Source organism: Atractosteus spatula, chromosome 9 (assembly GCF_055471065.1).
Source record: "Atractosteus spatula isolate fAtrSpa1 chromosome 9, fAtrSpa1.hap1, whole genome shotgun sequence".
NCBI lineage: Eukaryota > Metazoa > Chordata > Actinopteri > Semionotiformes > Lepisosteidae > Atractosteus > Atractosteus spatula.
The window spans coordinates 52834416-52853762 of NC_142714.1; the positions used below are offsets into that span (position 1 = coordinate 52834416).

The window sequence follows — 19347 nt, forward strand, 5'->3', positions numbered from 1 at the left end:
AAAAAATGATTTGACATGGTAGAAATCAACTCTTGTGTGGGAAGGAAGACTCTCTGAACCCTCTGGCTCAGTGTGTGGCTCTGTTGTTAAACACATCTGTAATAAAGCTGTCATACCAACTTTTTAAATATTTTTTTAAATATGTTTCTCAGCAGAGCTCTATCCAGATTTGTTTATCCGGAAATCAACATGTGGATGTGATTAGGTTTTTGTAACTCTGAGCTTTTTGTGTCACCAGGGAGATATTGCATGTACAAAACCCAAAATTAAACAGTTCCAACAAATTACTAGAGCCCCAAGGATTTGAAGAGTTTTGAAATCCTGGGATCCACAAATTGTCCTCTGTCCAAAATATACAGAAATTGAGAAATGAGGCCAAGTCATTTTGAACAATGCAATAGTTTCTCAGTTACACCCTGGAATCTTTCTTCATCCCTTTTTCTCCTTACACCAATTTTCATCTTACAATGGAAGTAAATATATTTTGATGGGTTCTTTTCGAGTTCAATGTATATACCAGAGAAAAAAACTAAATTGATAAAGAACACTTTACTTATGCCGATGCATTATTTAGACAATCTTTCAAGGTGGCACTCATTTTTAAAAAATAATTGATTGCATTTATTTACGTTTTCACCACAAAGGATCTAAGTGCTGTTTAATTTACAAGTAGGAGATCCACTACATCCACCATTCACTTGTAGCAGCCCTTCTGCACACAGCCGATCAGGTAGAGACGTGAAAAATTGCTTCACTAGTTGATTTAATAAGGAATTCTTGGAAGGCCAGATTGTGTATGTCTGAAGTGGAATTAAGCCACTTTAGACTAAACTCAATATGGGGTGACTGGGGTGACTACTCCTACTCTTGCGAACATGGAATTCCATGTAACCGGTAGTCAGGATCTTGTTTTGAAGTCTCATCCTAAAGGACAGTCTCCGGAGACACCATACTGGGCACTTGTCTGGAGATTCAGGTCCAGACAGAATGGCATCATCTACTGTTGCAGTGGCATGGAGGTCTCCCATCGCTTTACTGGCCAGGCCCAGATGTGCTTAGCTTCTGAGGTCTGATGAGATCAGACTACAAGGTTACAACACTGCACCACTATACGCAACCCTTACAACATGAGAAGTGTGTTTCTTGATATGCTCCACACTAATTAAAAATATTTAGAGTTCAGTAACTTGTTGCATTGCAAGAAATATTAAAATACAGTTGTGCATGGATACATAGGAGCGTTTTAGGTTGTTACACATACAATCACTTTGTGTTATTTTAATGAGACACTGCAGCCCTTTCTTTTGCATTTCCTGTTTCATCTATTGCTTATGCAGTATGATGCTAAGTGAGATTTCATTTTGTGTTATGTTTGTTGTTTTCATTTGGCAGCTAAAACATTTTGAGCTACTTTCTATTAACGTTTCAAATACAGAATGCAATAATGGTTTTGATCAGTATGTTTATTACAAACAGAATATATCCTCTTTTAAAACAGATTAAGAAAGAAAGGAGCCTTTTTATTTTCTAATTGCTTGTTATTTCAACAATAGTGAACATGCTCTGCATTAATATTTGATGGAACAGTAAAATTAAATGAAAGAAAACTGCTAAAAGTTTCTGTGTTTTACTTCGATTGTATATGCTCTAAATTTAAGCCTTTTGTATCTTGAAGCAGTGTCCATCCCATCGATGCTTCAGTGTTGAGTTTTTGAATGGTGCTTCATTCAAAGGCTTTAGGCCAAGTGTGTGTCTGACAGATGCAGAAAACCTGCACTCCCCCTCTCGGTCCTTTAGAAGACTGCTGCAAAAACACTATAAAATAATCTTTTCCATCTATTTTAGTCCTCCGCCACGCTCATTTAAGCCTCAAAATAAAATAATTAATAATAATCAGCGGCTCTTGTTCTTATTAATCTGTGATTAGTAAAGCATTTTCATAGCACGTTAGGCTGACAGCCTGTCAGAGAAAATATCCATCATCACAAGAAATTGTATCCCTTTCTTATTGTACATGACAGGCTTACCAATGGAGGCTCTTCGATGCCTACCCTATAATGTGGGCTTCTGTTGGAGCAAATGAATGTCTTTTAATAAATGGAATTGCTGTAGATTGCTATAACAACCAAAGGCCAGAAGACAGAGATGAAGTCAAGGTTTGAGTTGACTGTAGCCAACATAATGCTCCCAGTATTGTGCAAATACACGTTTGTGTACTGGCAGCAGCTCTAATTGGTTAGTTCATATGGTTCTAATAAATAATATGAATAATATTTCAGTTATTCATATAGCAGCATTAATCCTGGGTTGGTGGAAACATAATTGGAGTAAGGGAAAGTTTTTATCAATGGGTTTTGAAATTCTGATGTGTTTTTTTCTGGTACATATCAATGTACCAGTGTTCTCTACCACCCAGATACTACACTGTCAGGACTCATCAGGCTCTCTAGTTACAGTATACGCTACAAGAAGCCTCTTCCTGAAGTGCAAGTGCAGGCTCTTATCTGACCTTCCTTAAATTCAGAAAACCTGTAGAAATTCAAAGGAGCTGGTGGGAGACTGCCTGTGCACTGCTGCAGGTGATGGACAGATGTGCTGTAATTGATGGCTCTGTAATGGGATCTGTCCCTGCTGCCTACAGTGAAAGAGCAGCCACAGTAACGACATTGGAGGCTACGGTACAGCCCAGAAGTCCGAGACACTGCTACCTAATTGAATCTGAAAGTGTGAAAAAAAAAACCTTGAGCCACCACAACAATGTTATTGGCAAGAGAAGAACTACTGATAGGACAATATCAGGTTTAATTGTGTCTGTTTTGTGTTATGAGATAACATTTTTTTTCCAATTAATGTGAGGTGATGAAGGTTTCGATGTTGTGCGGGGTGACAGCGCAGAGATGAAGGATGTGTGCAGTCATGCTGCGAGCCAGGTGTGGACAGGAGCTGTGCCGGCAGGGGGTGGGGGCTATTGGCTGCCGCTGCTGAGTTTGCAGATCTATCCCCCCCTCTGTGAGCATAGGCAGCCTTTTAGACTGATGTTTCCTGATGTTTTTTTTTAATTCCTCCTGCAAATTGAAGTTGAATTATTGGATTTTGAGCCTCTCTGCTGAGTAAAAACATGTTCTGCAGTTTCTAAGCCAGACCAAGACAGCGTGTTTGCAGCTGACCCAGAAATTGTGGGGCCCTGATGTCATTGTCAAGGGACGTGTCACTTTCCAGGTTTGGGACTGACAGAACATCTTAAGTTCCAGATGGAACATTGTTGTCTTAAAGAACAAAAACAGAAAAGTTAATTATCCACAAAATGTCAATAAATAGGATCCCAGAACAGTGTAATGGAAGGAACCAGAACAGTTGTATATCTTGATCCAATTCAAATTTTCCCATTATTAAATGATTCCAGTATTTACTACTTTGAGTGGGAACATTGCAGCAACCACTGCTCTGCCCCTAAGCAGATGCGACTGTATTTAACCCTATATGGGACATGTCTTACCTCCAGTGCTGTGTATATATTTAAATAATCATCCTTTGCCATAGTTCTTGTACTAGTAAGATCACTATAAACCCTATTAATTACTCTTCTGCCTTGTGCAGTATCAGTAACAGTAAATGCAAAATGCCCTACTCAATACAAGACCCTGAAGACAGGATTGCAAAGGCACATTTCGAGGATAAGTGTGAAGTTAATCTTTTGTCTCCCAAGATTATGCTGTTATTCTCTGTTTTGAATGATTAATAAGTTTATCGTTCTTAACTGCACTCAGTACTTGGCTTTGCTGTGCTACCATGTGCCGACTATTGTTTTGCACCTACGAGAAAATTAAATTAAGCCTTGCCTCTTGCCAGTACTCTTTCGCACTTATTGAGAACTAAAGGGATTTCAAGTCCAGTATTTCTTATTTAACTGTAACAAATGGAAGAAATGATAGTGCTGACCAAAAATTGCTATTCTAAAATTTGGAATTAACCGAATTGGGTCAAGAAGTAAAGAAGCTACGGTAAATACTGTGTAAGTGTAAGAAATTCATAAAGTTATTGTACAGTAACCTTAGAGTGGGGAAAACTCTAATAAGTGCTGCTTTCTCATACCCTTCCCTGCTCTGTCTCTTGCAAAGTTTGCAAATTGGTATTTGTATGACCATATATAATTATTCAGGTGGGGAGCTGCGTCAGCATGCGTAGGCTGCAAAGGAACAAGTAATAGGTTTATTACTTGTTCTTCAGAAGAGCCTTCTTCAGAAGAAGGCTCCACGGCCGAAACGTTGTGTTCTCTTTCTTCTTTTTTTCAGCATGGAATAAACCTATTACTTGTTCCTTTGCATATATAATTATGATTAGAACATATACAGTGTAATTGCAAGAACAGCTAGTAGTACTTTCATCCTTGTTACTGAATTAACAGTAAATAAAGGTAGATGCCCACAATAGATTACATCATGGCTTAAGGACAAGTTACCTCTTTGATTGTTGCTTTTAAGTAGGCAGATATTTTCAGCAGTGCAGGTTGTTTGTACTGGATTTCCTCTGAGATTACTACCTTGGGCTAAAATAAATAGAAGTTATGATGATTAGCACTGAGACACGCCGGTATTCCCAGAAGTGAAAAGAGACTTGATAAGTAAAGAGTTCTCAGCTCCATGGTGAATAGAGGAGGTCTTATGTTCGATCTGCCATCTGATTATTCTCGTTCTTCCCTTGCTTCCACAAAAGGACATGATTTAAACTCTGGAGGCCTGATTATACTCTAGGATTTTATTCATATATTTGTACATATTGCAAAAAAAAAGATTTCTTGATTACTTGCTAAGTTTTTTTTTTTAAGTACCTCGTTAAGAAAAAAGACAGGACAGACTGCAAGTGATAAACAAAAGCAAGGATTGATTGCATGATGAAGCACATTGGCACACCAAGCGAGTATTCCTGAACCATGGCATTGGGATAAATTGTGCCAGTCCCGTGGGCTCCCATTCAACACGCACAGTATTATTGTGGGTTTTGTGCCTAACCAACCAGCATCCTTTGCAAGCTCTTAAGGATTACTGCTATAACACAATTACTTCCGTGGTTTGTAATACATACAGATTGTGCTCGGAGAGGGAGAGACAAGAGCAACTTTTGTCAGTGTACAAACAATAAGGTCATTTCATTAAGCTATCTGTGCTGGAAAAATGGTGATTCTGCTATCACAGATGTCAAACACAGTGCAAAATCTCTTAAATGTTAAATATGAGGCTTTATACAGGCAATGATATGTCTGCAAGATTGGAATCTGTTTTCCAAAAAGAAATGCACTGTGATGAACAGTAAGTCATTATATTCTAGTTTGTTCCTATGGGAGATACATGAGAACGTATTTCAACATTTGAATTGAGAGGGAAATTCAAGGAGGTCAGATTGTGTGACATCAAGAAAGTGCCGTATAATCTCTGCTAACTAAATAGTCTGGACCTCGGGTTAAAGTCTCACCTGATGGTCGGCTCCTTTTACAGCATTTTCTCTGGTCACCATACTGGGGCATATTGATTTGGAAATGCTGGTCCAGAGGTAAGAGAGCCACCTACTGGTCTACCAACACCATCTACAACAGCTTCTGAGATCTGCTGAGGTCAGTCTACAGGGCATAAATGCTGTTGTGTATATTCTGGGTCCTTCATGCTCTTTGAGTTTTCTAAACTAGGTGGCTTGGAAGCAATACCTAAGCTACTCTGTGTGTTCTAGGTGGAAAGCATCTTAGGTTGAGAGCCGTTGATCACTTTGCAAGTCCAGGTTTCGATTCCTTAGTTTGACCTCAGCTCTTGTTTTATAAACTTGTCCACGAAGGCGAATGCTACAGTATGTACAGGTGCCTTTTTATGTTTGTCATTTAAGGAGGCTGTATAGCTTGTCTGTAGCTGCAGGAAGCCAAATTTATAAAACACTGTAGATGGTCTGGTACAGAATGTATCAATATCTATCTTGCTGCATTCTGTAGCATTCAGTCAGAAATGTTGAAAGTTGTTTCCATTTAAGATTCATATAGAATTCCTGCAAGGTTAAGACAAAGTGTTTCAAGTTGAGAAAGATCAGATCGTCTACTACAAATCTCTTTCGTCTCCACAAGTGTTACAACCACCTAAACAGTGTACAAATGGGAACCTGCATTTGATTTCTTATCTTTGAGCTGGAGGTTATCTAAAGTAAACAGATTGTGTGTGTGTTAATATTTTAATAATCAAGCACGCAGGGGCTAAAAGAAGTGTTCCCATCACCCATCACAATGTATCTTTGTGTTGCAGTGGGCTAAAGCAATTTTGTGCAGCCTGCTTGGTCTTATCCGACCCAGTAAGTGACAAGGGCAACCAATTACCTTTTGTTTGTGTGTCCCTGTTGAGGTAGAAGGGTAAAATTTGCTGCTTGTTCCCTTAGAGGTAACAGTCATTATAGTCCTTCAGTTTAAGTATGTCACATTTTTATCTGTAGAACCTCAGACCTCTGCCCTTGAAGTTGACTCATGGATGTCTGTGAGTACAAGACAGTTTTGAACATGCAGACACATGGAATGAGTTTGATTTAATTTGTGAAGGGCTTTGAAAATGAGATGGAACGAGTAGGTTTAGCCCAACATGCATTGTTACCTGATGTAATTCGCATACAGTATGATATCCAAGAATACAACCACAAACTAATGTAAGAAGTAAACAGAAGTTACATCCAGATGCCTACTGAAACTCTGTCCAGTCTGTTGAATAATTCATGATTGTGCTGTTGAGAAGTAATCTGGATTAGTTTGTCAGAATTAAATCTTAATGGCTGGAGGAGATTATTTGGATCAGACCAGCAAATGTGCCACCCTTGGTGCTTTTTCTGCAGGGGGCAAATTACTGGGATTAGCTCTGTGGCAGGCTGCATAATTCCTATGTTATTGCACTGTGTGCTTTTTCTCGACTTCAAGGGATATGAGGATCTTTTTTTCACGAACTGAGAAAGATGCCCTCTGCACTTTTTCTCAAGGTGTGTTTTCCGAATTAACAGAGGGAGGGAAAAAACAGTCTGCCGATATTCTTTGTGTGTGTAGTCAATTGAAATTTTTAAGACTTGCTCTTTGAGTTACGGTTAAGGAACACATGTATTGTTAAATATTGAGTTAAAGCACCTTAATTAATTTTTTTATTCTACTTTTCTTTTGAATGTACAACACAGAAACGAAAAGGCAAAATCAATGAGAAAATGTAAAGCAGTTCCTTGCATTTAAAGCTCTCATCGCTTCAACTTTCTTGATTTACTGATATGTGGATGATAGTTTCCTTTTTTCATTTTTTTTTGCAGAATATGAATAGCTTATACTCAAACAGTTATTGGCTGCTAATGGTGCGATTAGTTTTAAGCCAGGGAGTATATCATCTTGATTGGTTGAAGTAAATTCTCAATAATTCATTGTTCTTTGTTCAGCAATGAGAAAAATGAAGTGAAAATTCTGCAAAGCAGAGGAAATGGCATACTTTTTCATATCTTTGATATTGATTGCTATTTTTTTTCCTTTCTCAACAGTGAAGAAGGATGTGGATGAAACAGATGATAGGAAAGTGCTACAGTTTAAGAAGAAAGCGAAGGAGCTGCGGATTCTGGACTCCAAGACGGCACAGAACTTGTGTACGTGCGCCCTGCTACTTCCTCATGTCCATGTGTTCTTTCTGGCCCTGCTTGCACTTTTGAAAGGGCGGACGGTATTTGTTTTGTTTTTTTCTGCGCTGATGTACTTCATGGAGTTTAACAATGTGCGCTGGCCTCCCAAGTGCCTGAAAGTACAGTTTTTTCAATCCCTCCTTTATTTTCACTGCAGATCCCCCCCTCTTGTTGAGGGTGCATTAGCTGTGATGGCAGTATATGTCTTATATAAGGAAATCTGTCCTTTCATCAACCCGTACTCCGACCTCTGCTGAGAGCGAGAATGTGGTGGGCTCTGAGAACGATTACTGCTAAGTGAACTACACTGATGAATTGAGTCCAGCGTCAAAGTGTCACCTAGATGTAAAATGAAATACTCTTTGAAAAACATGCCTCACTTAGAACTCGTGTTATCCACCCTGCCACCTCCACGCAAGCATATAGGCACGATTGAAAGTGCATGATTTTAAGTCAAGGGTCATGCAATCTGTGCTGTGCTGCAGGGGGTGTGTGCGTGTGTGTATTTGGGAAAGATGATTGAGAGCCTTAAACTGCATCTTTCTATACACCTCTGCTTTATTAACTTTGGTACAGTGCTACATAAAAGAAAAAAAATAAAGAGAAAGCTACAGTACCTTTCCAGTTCAGTTCACAGCAGATGCTGCATATGGAGAAGCTGTGTAACGCTTTGTGCACAGTTTATTGCATATGAGTTGTTCTCAGAGGCCTGTTGCTATCATACCGTACATTCCCAGAAACCAATATTATCTCTGCTGCATTTTTAAAATTTTCTTTACCAATTCTTCCTCCTCGGACACACCACTGTCCACCTTGACTGAAAACAAACCATTAAATTACTAAAGCATGTTCTGGCCAAGATTTCAGAACCCAGTTATCAGAGGAAGCAAACACACTCCATGCCCTGGAAGAAGGTACTAGTGTTTGGAAGATGATGTTATTATATACAGCAGGTACACCTGATTAGGACTGAACTGAGATGTGTGTAGGAAAGCAGGTCGTTCTCATATGTGATAGAATTGCGGTCACCATTTTATTTGATTTATTCATTGTTTGCTGATGTTTTTGTTTGTGATACAAGAATCACCCAGTCTATAACATTTTCTGTAAACTAGAATCACCAGAAAGGTGTCCCCTCCTTGAGACACAACTGAGATCCTCTATAAGTTTGGAAATGTACAAACCACAGTCCTGCTGCCTCTTTAAGTTTTAGAAGACTGCTGAAACAGCTGTCTTATCTGAAAGGCAAAATGTCTTGCCATCAAAACCTCTCCTTTATAAAAGCAGAAAGGAAGAAATTACAAAAAGCAGAAAAAAACAACTTCCCCTTCTTTTTTTCAAATGTAGTGTCATGGATATCATATCCTGGCATCTTGCCCAGAACTTCATGCATCTTTTTCTTTCCCCAAAAGTGAAGCTGACAATTAAGCCATTTCATTTTGGGGAAGAAAAATTGGAGTTGAAAGTGTAGAGAAGGGAGGGGAAGGGAGGAGGGGAGCAGGTGAGTGGAGGAGAAATGAAGAGAGAGATGAGGACACAGAGGAAGGCAGGAAAGGGAGGTGTGGCTCCTACCATGTTTAATTTCAGCCCCAACATATTGGTCTGTTTTTGATGGGTTATGAAATAGATATCACCTCAGGGGGGCATTTAACATCGATTTCTCTGAAACGTTGAAGTTGCCTGTGGTTCCCCCACGTGAGTGATTGGGCTCTGGTGTAATAGAGCAATGTTGTTTCTCCTGAAGAGCCACTCTTGGAGACGGGCCTTAACATCTCACCCTGTAGGTTACGTTAAAGGCATCTAAAGAGACTCGCAAACTGCTTTTGTGATTGAGTCTGTCTCTGTCCAGCCCTAATTGCGTCTGTCTCTTGTCTAATCGAATTCAGTCTGTGATCTCAGCAGAGGGATGTGGGGTCCATGGTACCCCTCGGCCCTGAAGTATTAGTGATGAAGAATTTAGTGATTGAGATCAGTTTAGTGGCCTTCTCTTCCCAAAGGTTTCAATACTGTACTGTATATAAAATTCTCTCAGCGATCTATCCATTGGTGCAGCTGAAGGGGAGTCTAAATGAGCCGAGTCCTGAGTCTGACGGAGTGTTAAGAGAGCCTAGCTTATCAAAGCTGAGGCCAGGCTAGTTTTTCTTTCCGTTCTCCTGCCTGAGACCCATCCACCCTCCCCCCCCCCCACCCCAGCTACAATGTGTCCTCCTAATATGAAACACCAGTTACATTTATCACATTTTAAAAAAGGCGATTTGCTGTGTGTGTGTGCCCAGGGAGAGGGCGGAAAGCTTCGCAGCTGAAACAATAGATACAAAGGATTGAGTGCTAACTCATTCCATCTGAGACGCTGTTAATTTGGATGAAATAATCAGAGGGAAATGATTCAGGGTCCAGAAATGAGCTACATTAAGTCATCCTCCAAGGAGCGGGGGAGAGACGTCTCTGGAGAGGTCATGTCTGGACTTCATCTGCGGTCCAACATATTAATATGTATATATTTTAACAGAAACTTTTGTGGTTGTAAGGCTTTTCAAAGCTCTTTAGAGAATACATTTTTAACCGACTTGCACAATGTTTAACATTGCATCCAAGTCTATTCTTGTTGCACAAGTAGTTTCTCTTGCAAAATAGGGTGTTGACTCTGCTCCTGGAAATTTCCAGTTACCTCAACATGGGGCTTCAGACTCTTTCTCTGACGAACAAAAACCTCTGTGTTTAAGTGGGGGTGACTCAGGATCACCCATGTTTTTTATTAGCATAAACTCATCAGAGGGGATAGGGCAGGGGTTTTGATCAATACAGTGTTAAAATAAATGAAGGACAAAAAACCTGTGCTGTTAAAATTACTTCTGCAATGTGTAGTTGCTTTATGGTGTCTTATACAGTAGATGCAGTTCTACCCTAGCCTTCTAAAACACCTTTTGTTATAAAATACCTTTGCAAAGAATAGTTTACGTATCTGTGAAATCTGTAATCACCTAATAGCAGCTTCTTTGTGTTGTTTAGCGGAAGGGGGATGTATTTCACTTAAATGTGTAAATTCTGTTAATTGATAACTGATGAACGGAAGGTTTCTTTGTGCGATTTAAGTTTTACGGAAGGTTTCAGCACTTTGTTATGCTGTCAGAGCTCACTGGGATTCTGTTTTTTAATTAGATTTAAATTAGAAAGGAACCATCAACTTATCTATTCATCATTTAGAAATTTTTTACACGTTTCACCACAGTGTAGCTTCTTCCATTTTGTTTTGCTAATTAAGACAATACAGGAATAATTCAATTTAATTCCCATTATGTAGTTCTTTAGTATTCTGTTTTTCAGGCTTTGAAAATGATAGATGTTTGTCCAAGTTTGCATGTCATACCTGGCATATGATTGTCTGGAATGACTGGTTGGTCTTATACCCACCTGCTTGGAACTGCTAATTACAATTCAGTTTGGCTCACTGCTGTGGTGCTTGTACCAGTCCAGGAGAAATGAAGGCGATATGCAAGTCCCTTGCCATTTGTTTTGTTAAAATCACTTGGCATGTTTCCTTTTTTGCTGTGAATCCAGACAGCAAGACCAGTCTGGGGTAAGATTGTGTGTTTTGTCCTGTCTCAGCTGGGACTACAATCCCCGTGACTACACACATGGGTGAATGGAGATGTGTAGGCGGCCTCCTTTGACTCGCCCACCCTCGAGCCGCTTGTGTTTTACCACAAGCAACAGAGTCCTGTAGCAGAGGTTCAGTGCTGATTTAGAAGAGAAGTGTGTCCCTTGCCTACAACACCACAAACCAGCAGGTATCCAGGAGGCTACAGGGGTCACTGTATCACTGAGAGCAAACAGCCTAGGTCGACTGATGGACCCCCAGTCAATTCTCTGCCACCACCTGGGAATTATCCCTTATTCTTTGACATCCAGTGACATGAACCAGGACTGAACCCGCAATCATAGAGCTAAGCCTGTTCTCAGGTGAGTGCCCTTAACCGTTGAGCCACTCAAAATGTGTGTTTGCAGCTGACGATGAGGATCAGCAGTGGCCGAGTCTCCTAGGCATACAGGACAGTACAGATCACAAAGGCATAGTTAATGCACCACAGGAGAGATCTCTTGAAGATTTTGAGAGGATACAGAGATAAGGGCACTGAAAGTGAAAGGGTATTTAAGTCAAACCCAGCAAAGTAGAAAGATATGCATAGCCTTTCTCAAGCTAGAAACATTGGAGACAAGAAGACCAAAGCAGACTGGGGGGCTCAAGCACTGATCCCTGAGGTATTCCTCTAGGGAGAAGGTGGAGTAATAAGGGTGAACCACAACAACCAAGTGGAAGAAGTCGTCACAGAGGTAGAAGGAGAAGAAGGATTAAGCATAGTCTGAAGTTAACAAGTTGGTGAGAAAGGGCAGGAGAATTGAGTAGCTGATTTGAACAGCAGGCAAAAAGCAGCGGAGATACTGTATCGGGGAGAAATTCATTTTCTGTAATTTATGTGAGATGGAGAAGTCTGGAGAGGATCAAGCCAAGCTCTTGGTCAGGGGAGTGCATAGAAGGCAGTGAATCGGCTGAAGAAAGGGAGCAGAGATAGGGTGATGGTTCCAGGGGATAGGTACCAAGAGAAGGTGTCATGAGAATATGGTTGATGCAGGACTTCTTAAAGTCAAAGAGAAAACAGCATGAGAGCAGAGGTGCTAAAGGGCAAGGAAATGAAAGGTGGTACTGTAAGAGCGAGGGTCTGGAGGAGATGAGAGGGGTCGATCTCTAAAGCACAGGTGGGAGTCCTGTGATCCAGCACCAGAGGGCAGAGGTCAGAGTCAGAAAGGGCTGAAGGAGGAATGAGGGGGATGGAAGTGGGAGAATGAATTAGGGAGGAGGAATATACACTGCAAATAAGATTCTTGCCTTGTGCTGCTTTTTTGTTTTTGCTAGATAACAAAAAGGGATAAAAAGGTATTCAGAGAAGACAAAAGTGATAGCTTTTGCTATCTTACTTTCTGTGTTGATTCCATTTTTATCATTTTAATTAACAGATTGCAGATAGTCACAATGAGATTGAGAGATGCAGTTGGGTATAATTGACTTGGCACTTACCGACATGCACGATTGCTGACATATTCCACGTGGGGAACTGGGGGAGTCAGACCATGTCTCCCAGCTCAGAACAGATGCACAGAGAGTGCCATTAGTGAGCTTATTAACAAGCCTCTCTTGTTGTGTTCTTCTTCAGAATGTTCTTGAGTCCCGGTTACACCTGAGTTTTCCTCACTGAGTAACTGTGGCACCTGGTCTAGTTGGCTAACTAGAACAAATCGGCCCCCAAAGCTGAACACTTACACAACTCATGTGCTGCCTGCACATTGTTCACTGAGCTATGACAGAAGCAGAGTGCTTTCGAAGATTTGTGTGCTCTTATCTACTGCATGTGCTATTTTCAGTCTTTAAGCACAACTTTTTTTTTTCCTTTTGCTAATTTGTTTACATTTAATGGCTAAAAATGCTGTATGTTTTTAAGAATAATAATTGTGAAGCACATTCTCTGTATTTCAAATTAGTTTTGATCCATTTTCTTTTGTCTCTTGAAACATTATTAAAGCGCATAGGTGCTTTTTTAGCCTAGACCTCACTAGAAGTTTACAAATAGATTAATAGCTTTTTCAAGGACTTACAGTATATTAGTATAGTAATGATTTTATTCTTGATTCAAAGTTGTCATTAAACACATTTTTAAGTTTTACAGATTCCAAATTACCAAATGTAACGAATATAACAGATGTAGGTGTGTGTTTAAAATATAAATTGTATTTGTAAATTTAACATATACTGTATTTGCACTTTTCTCTAAATTCCCCCCCTTTTTAAACTGGTGAAGTACTGTAATTTCCCACTTTGCCACTGGATCTGCTGAGCAGTTTTGCTGCTGGTGCAGAATAGCTACACAATTTTGTCACCCAAGAGGGCATTGGATGAAGTTAGTTCCCTCCTATGTATAAAGCGCTTTGGGATCCTCTGGGTTGTAAAGGACTACACAAATACATGCAATATTTGATATTATATTTTTTCAAACATTTTTAAAAATCTGTGTGATATACTGTACAGGTTTTAATTTTATTTGTGAGGATAAACATTGTTTTCAGTCAATTAACCAAATAATAAAAACAAATGAAAACATTGTGAACACACAGCTTTATTTCTCCTAAGCAAAGGCATACATTTGGTAAATGTTTTTTTGATGAGATTCGAGTGTTGACACTTTTTTAAACCAAAACATCTAACAAATTGCTTGTATGTTTTCGTATCAAAACAGCTATTTTCTTGGGATCGTTCCGCATGCCTTATGAAGAGATCAGAGACATCATCCTGCAAGTGGATGAGAAGAGATTGAGTGAATCCCTGATTCAGGTAAGATCCCAGCCGGTGTGTGTGTGTGTGTGTGTTTTGTGTGCACATTGTGAGTGTGCGTCTCGCCATTCTCTCTGACCTCGTTTCAAGATCAACTCCGCCTTCCCGACTCCAAACAGTTCTGCTCCATTCAGAGACGAATGGGACCTCCATCCATCTGCCCACAATAGGTGGTCTGGGACACCGCTTGGCAAACACACACAGAAGCACACTCGCACTCACGCCGGCCGTTTCCTTTCAGGCAAGATTAATGATCTTCCTGGGAGCTGTTTTTGTTTCTCAGGAAGTGGTAATTACAAACAGAGCTGGCTGTTTGAGGTAGGGGTGCTTTCTGAAGAATGGGCGTTCCTGTGTTGGCCACAGCTAACGGTTTGATCTGTCAATTTATTGCCTTCCATTTGCTCTTTGCGTGCCTCTTCCCAAGCCATGTGTGACTGTCTTTCTTTAAATGAAACGGTGCTGTGTGTGTGGAGGGAGTACGTGTTCCCTGGAAATTATTCAGTAGGGAAGCATGTCGGCGCAATAAGCTGAATACACACTCAGGAGCAAGACTAGTCAAATGGCTGATTGTACTGGGGAGTAGAAAATGAGACGTACTATACAGTGCAGAATTGCAGTCAACATTTCTCTTAATGGCATGTAGAGAAGCTAGGCTACATTGTTCCAATTAGGAATGCGGCAGCTAAAAATAAGTTTGTATCTCATTTATCTTCACGAGCCATCTCAAAAGTAGAGGCAGCCAGAGCTCCAGTAACCTTTCTTTGGCTTGTAATCTTCCAGTTCTCTGGGAAGGCAGAAGTGTTTTTAAATCTAGGACTTCACAGCGGGATTTAGAACCAAGCAACCCCCACGATCACACACATAAAAGTTAAAGAGCTAGAACCTTCCCCTGTTTTCAAGGGTTTAGTTCGTGATCAGGTGCATCATAGTAGTCAGCTTCTCATGCAGGTATGTCAGTGCTGGCTGACGGAGATGTATTCCACACTTGTCCTCACTAACGTTATGTATATCTAAGTGTATCGATTTTGTTTCTGCTGTTTCCTTTCTTTGAGCTTTCGCAGCTGAGGGAGTGTAGTGATTTAGCAGTTCTGTGGCTGTGACACTGTGAGTCAATGATATGTCATCATCTCATACCACCCAAGAAAAGCAGCAGGCAGAGCAAATGGCCCCCCCTGCTGAGTGGTACAGACGTTGTAACATGTAATTCGTGTGAACTCCCCCGATTAATCACAATGCTTTTACAGCAGACACATTTATTAAAATGGATTTACAGCAGCCAAAAAGCAATTGGAAATCAAGGATATCATTTCTGTTTTGGTGTGTGTTTTAGTTCAAAAGACTTCTACAGTACAGTATAAGGCAGACTGATCTGGAGCTTTATACACACATGCAGAATGGCACACACACACGTCTATTTGGATTTCACAGTAGGTGATATGCTAAATTGATCATAAAAACCAGCCGGTAGTGAACTCAGACCTGAGCAGAGACCCAGAGCAGTGTTCTGGGCTGTAAATGTTGGTTGCTGGAGGGGAGGCTGTGTGAAGAAAGAGGAGCAGGGCCAGGTGAGGTGCTCGGGGCCGAGTCACCGGAGCTGGGGGCTGGTGTCTGGAGTTCATCAAGAGCGGCACCGTCAGTCCTGAGGGCCGGGAGAGTGGCAGGGGTCTTCATCCATAACCGGGAGTCACCTTTATCGGGGAGGGGAAACGCATCATGACATTGCAAGAGCAGGAACTGACAAGGAGCGGCTGCTGAGGAACCTGCAGCTCGTTTGGATGCCTGAAAGGAGACGTCTGAGCAGCCTGACTGTCCAGTGAAACAGATTTTAAAAATGGAACAAGCCAGCACACTGTACTGAACATCTTTCTCATGGCAGCAAGAACTTGAATGTAAACTCTGGAGCCACGGTGATTTAGTTCTGTGTTTTTTATTTAAGGGTACTGTTTTGCTAGTTCCAGGACTAATATCCAAGTGACATTTCCTGCCCCTACTTTATGAAACCACTCACAACAAAGTGTGATGATGTGATGACAAAGTGCCGTTACAGTCTGAATTACGTCAGGCTTTCAGCCTCAGGTAGTGATGTTAACACCAGAAAAGCCACAGGTGGAGATTGAAGCCATGAAGTTCATCAGGGTCTGTTTGTCAGTAGTCCCATAGCCAGGACTGGCTACACTAGGAATGAACCTCCACCAGAAAGGGGACAAGTTAGAGTAGCCAGGCAACCTTAACTTTCTTGTCTCTGGGACAAGGGAGCAACGGTGTGTGTGGAGAGCGACAGAGAGACAAGCTGGGCAATTGTCCCCCAGCCCTGGGCAATGAGGCAGCAGGTTTCTGTTGGCCAGTGGAGCTTCTGTGGCTCTTAACCAGAGGCTATTGCTCAAGGAATGCTTTTGCTTTTGTATTGCACCTTCCATGATTGGGATGGAGGATTTAAAAATAAAAAAAGGGTTTCAAAAGTGCTGCCACTGACTTGTTTCATTTCCCTCTCTCCCCCTTAAAAATAATTTTCACACAGTCACATTTTGTTCATAGTCTCTGAGTTTTGTGATGTTTTAACAGTGATTCTTTTGTGGTGCCACCCTCCTGTCATGTTCAGGGAAGATACTAGATGTCCTTGATAAGTTGGTCTGTGTGCTTGTTTTGATGTGCTCTTTGTGGACTCATCTCCGCCTCACGTATATTAAACTCGATTGGCTCCCCTTATCCTGTATTAGGCTTCATCACCGCCTGAATATGATTTACAGATGCCTGAACTCCAGAGCCATTTCGGCTCTCAGATTGAATATGTACCCAGCAATTATTTTCCCACATCTAGAGCTGTGCAGTCCTACTGTTGAGACTCTGCTGTACAAATTCAATTCTGTCTGGGAACTCCATCACCATATCATCTCATTTCAGACAGAAATCCCTCACTCCATTTCCACGGAATTGCTCCACAAGTGCTTTTGATACCATTGCTCGTGTTCTAAATACTGGCCTGGATGTCAGCAGCATTTTCTTAAAATAGTAAACTAAACTTGTCAGGGTTTTTTTTCTGTGTTTCATTATAAAAATCAGTTCACTCCATAACAAAGATATTATTCTTGTATTTCTCAACAACCAACAATAACAGTTAAACCAACTTTTTAAGACTTTTACTGTGTCTGCCTTCTAACATTTTTGCAGTCTGCTGCTTAACGTTTAATTGCCTAGAAGTACAGATACTTAGTTCAAATAAAATAACTGCAGACATTGTTTTATTTTAATACTCTGTACTGTATAAACTTGCGATGAATCAAATTCCGAAGTATGTGCCAATACTAAGAAGAGTCAACCAGTGGAGGAGAAAATGTTGGCTTGCTTAAAGTGTTGGCATAAACAGGCAGCTAGTTTGACTGTTTGATTGTCTGCTGAGGCAGGGCTGGCGTTGGGAGCTCTGAGCAGAAGAGTGGAGCAGCGCGATGTGCCTGTGAAGAGTGGGCACATGTGTGAGAGGCAAGGGGTTCTGCAGCCATTGTGCTGGTGCCCAGGCCTCTCCTGCCTGTTCACAGCCTGGCAATATCACACAGGGAATACAGAGGTCAAGCTCTGCTATTCATTATACTGAGGAAACGATGCCAACCTTCATTTTTATTTATTATCAGGCTTTACATACTTTTACTAAACTTTGAAGACTGCAGTTGGGCCACCTGCCCCTTTCCTAAAGTTGACATATTTGTGCTTTGTGTGTAGAGAAAAACGTTAACATTTACTATGCACTAACCTAGTTCTTCACAGAGGAGGTACTGCTCTCAGAGGTCCTTAGATGTTGTCCTGTGTTTCACTATTGCTTGAAGTGTTACACACAGTGTAAGATGTCTATGATTTTCAAAACTTTTGGGATTGATCTCACATATTTATTTGAAATGTGGGAAAGATTTGTTAGAAGTTGGTTATTAATAAGTTTCTCCCTTTAATCTGGTCTCTCAGGTTACATTGCACATTCCTGTGTTAATTAAGACTAGAGCAGTAGAATGGCCACAACCATTGCCATTGAGTGGTAAGTCCATTGTAATTGATTGATTGAAATAGTCTCATCTACTCACATGCAGGAAGGAGGTAATTGGAGATACAGTCAATTATTTCAACAAATCAAATATGCAAAGTCATCCTATCCAGGTAGTGTTTAAAAGTATCTGCAGATTATTTGTTAGGTGTTTCAAATACTTTTCATATACAAAGCATTTTGTAGAATGACAGTACTTGCAACCACATTTTTAAAGCATTTGAAAGTACTTTTGAATTTCATATCCTTGTGAAAAGTGTTTGACCCAGATCTGTTTCCAAGCTTCAGAGAATGTCTGTTATATAGAAGGGTTTTAATGGGCATTGATGACCATAAATACATGACACATTCCACGAACAATTCATATGCATAACTATCCATAACTTTGTATAAAACCACTGAACAGCAATTAGAGATTACTTTTTTAGCATAGGCTTTTTCAAAGTGTTGTTTGCATTACTAGCCCAGTTACTGTATGTTACAGGTTGAAAATCACTGAAATTGGTGAGACAGCCCCCTCACAAGGTTTTTGTTAACAGTTTTGTAATTTATCTTTATGTTGAAAAAATGGAACGTATTCCTGTAAATACAGTCCCAATATAAGACAGTTTATATCATGGGATTTTTTTCCGGCACATTTATAATTTTTGGTATCATTATTGCTGCTGTTGTGTAAAAGCTGAACTGTTCCTCACACAAGTCTCTTAGGACTCATAAAAATACATGAATGCTAGAAAATGGTACAGTTAGAAACAGATCTAATGTAAAGAAAGCTACTTACAACCAACAACCAGTATGAGTCATTTATAAGGGTTTGATAATAGATTCTTTAGATGGACCCCCACCTACAATTTTTTTATTACCTTAAAAGGATAAGGAAAGGATTTGTCACTGATTGAATCGTCGTACCGCTATTTGCCTTGGAAGTGTGTGCTGAAAGCCCAGGAACACGCCTGTGCGTGTTGTAGATGTCCACAGGAGAGAGACTGATTCACTGCTGTTAGTGACAAGTCAGTCTCTACCTGCTGTCAATCAAATGGCTGTAGGCTTCAGTCAATGGAGTATAATTGTATAAATAAATTATATGCTCAAAAAGGCGGAATGAGAAGACTTAAGACAGTTCCATCTCCCATAGTGTCATGATTACACAAATGCTAATTAATATTCATACCCATAATTCTTTGTGAGTGCCACGGTAATCTCCCATCATAGCCTGGAAGGGTGGTCCTTTTTACATATCTGCGTGTTAAAAAAATCTTTGGTGTCATATTGG

At 40.4% G+C, this 19347-nt stretch overlaps 1 protein-coding gene across 6 annotated transcripts in view; it reads left to right on the top strand.

The window, feature by feature from the left end:
• Nucleotides 1-19347, top strand: part of diaph2 (diaphanous related formin 2) — a 498271-nt gene that overhangs the window by 268463 nt on the left and 210461 nt on the right. For all 6 annotated transcript variants that reach the window (XM_088924957.1, XM_088924960.1, XM_088924961.1 and 3 more), the window contains 2 exons: nt 7531-7632; nt 13953-14047. In XM_088924957.1, coding sequence (XP_088781083.1) covers nt 7531-7632; nt 13953-14047 — 197 coding nt within the window. The remainder of the gene's footprint in view (nt 1-7530; nt 7633-13952; nt 14048-19347) is intronic.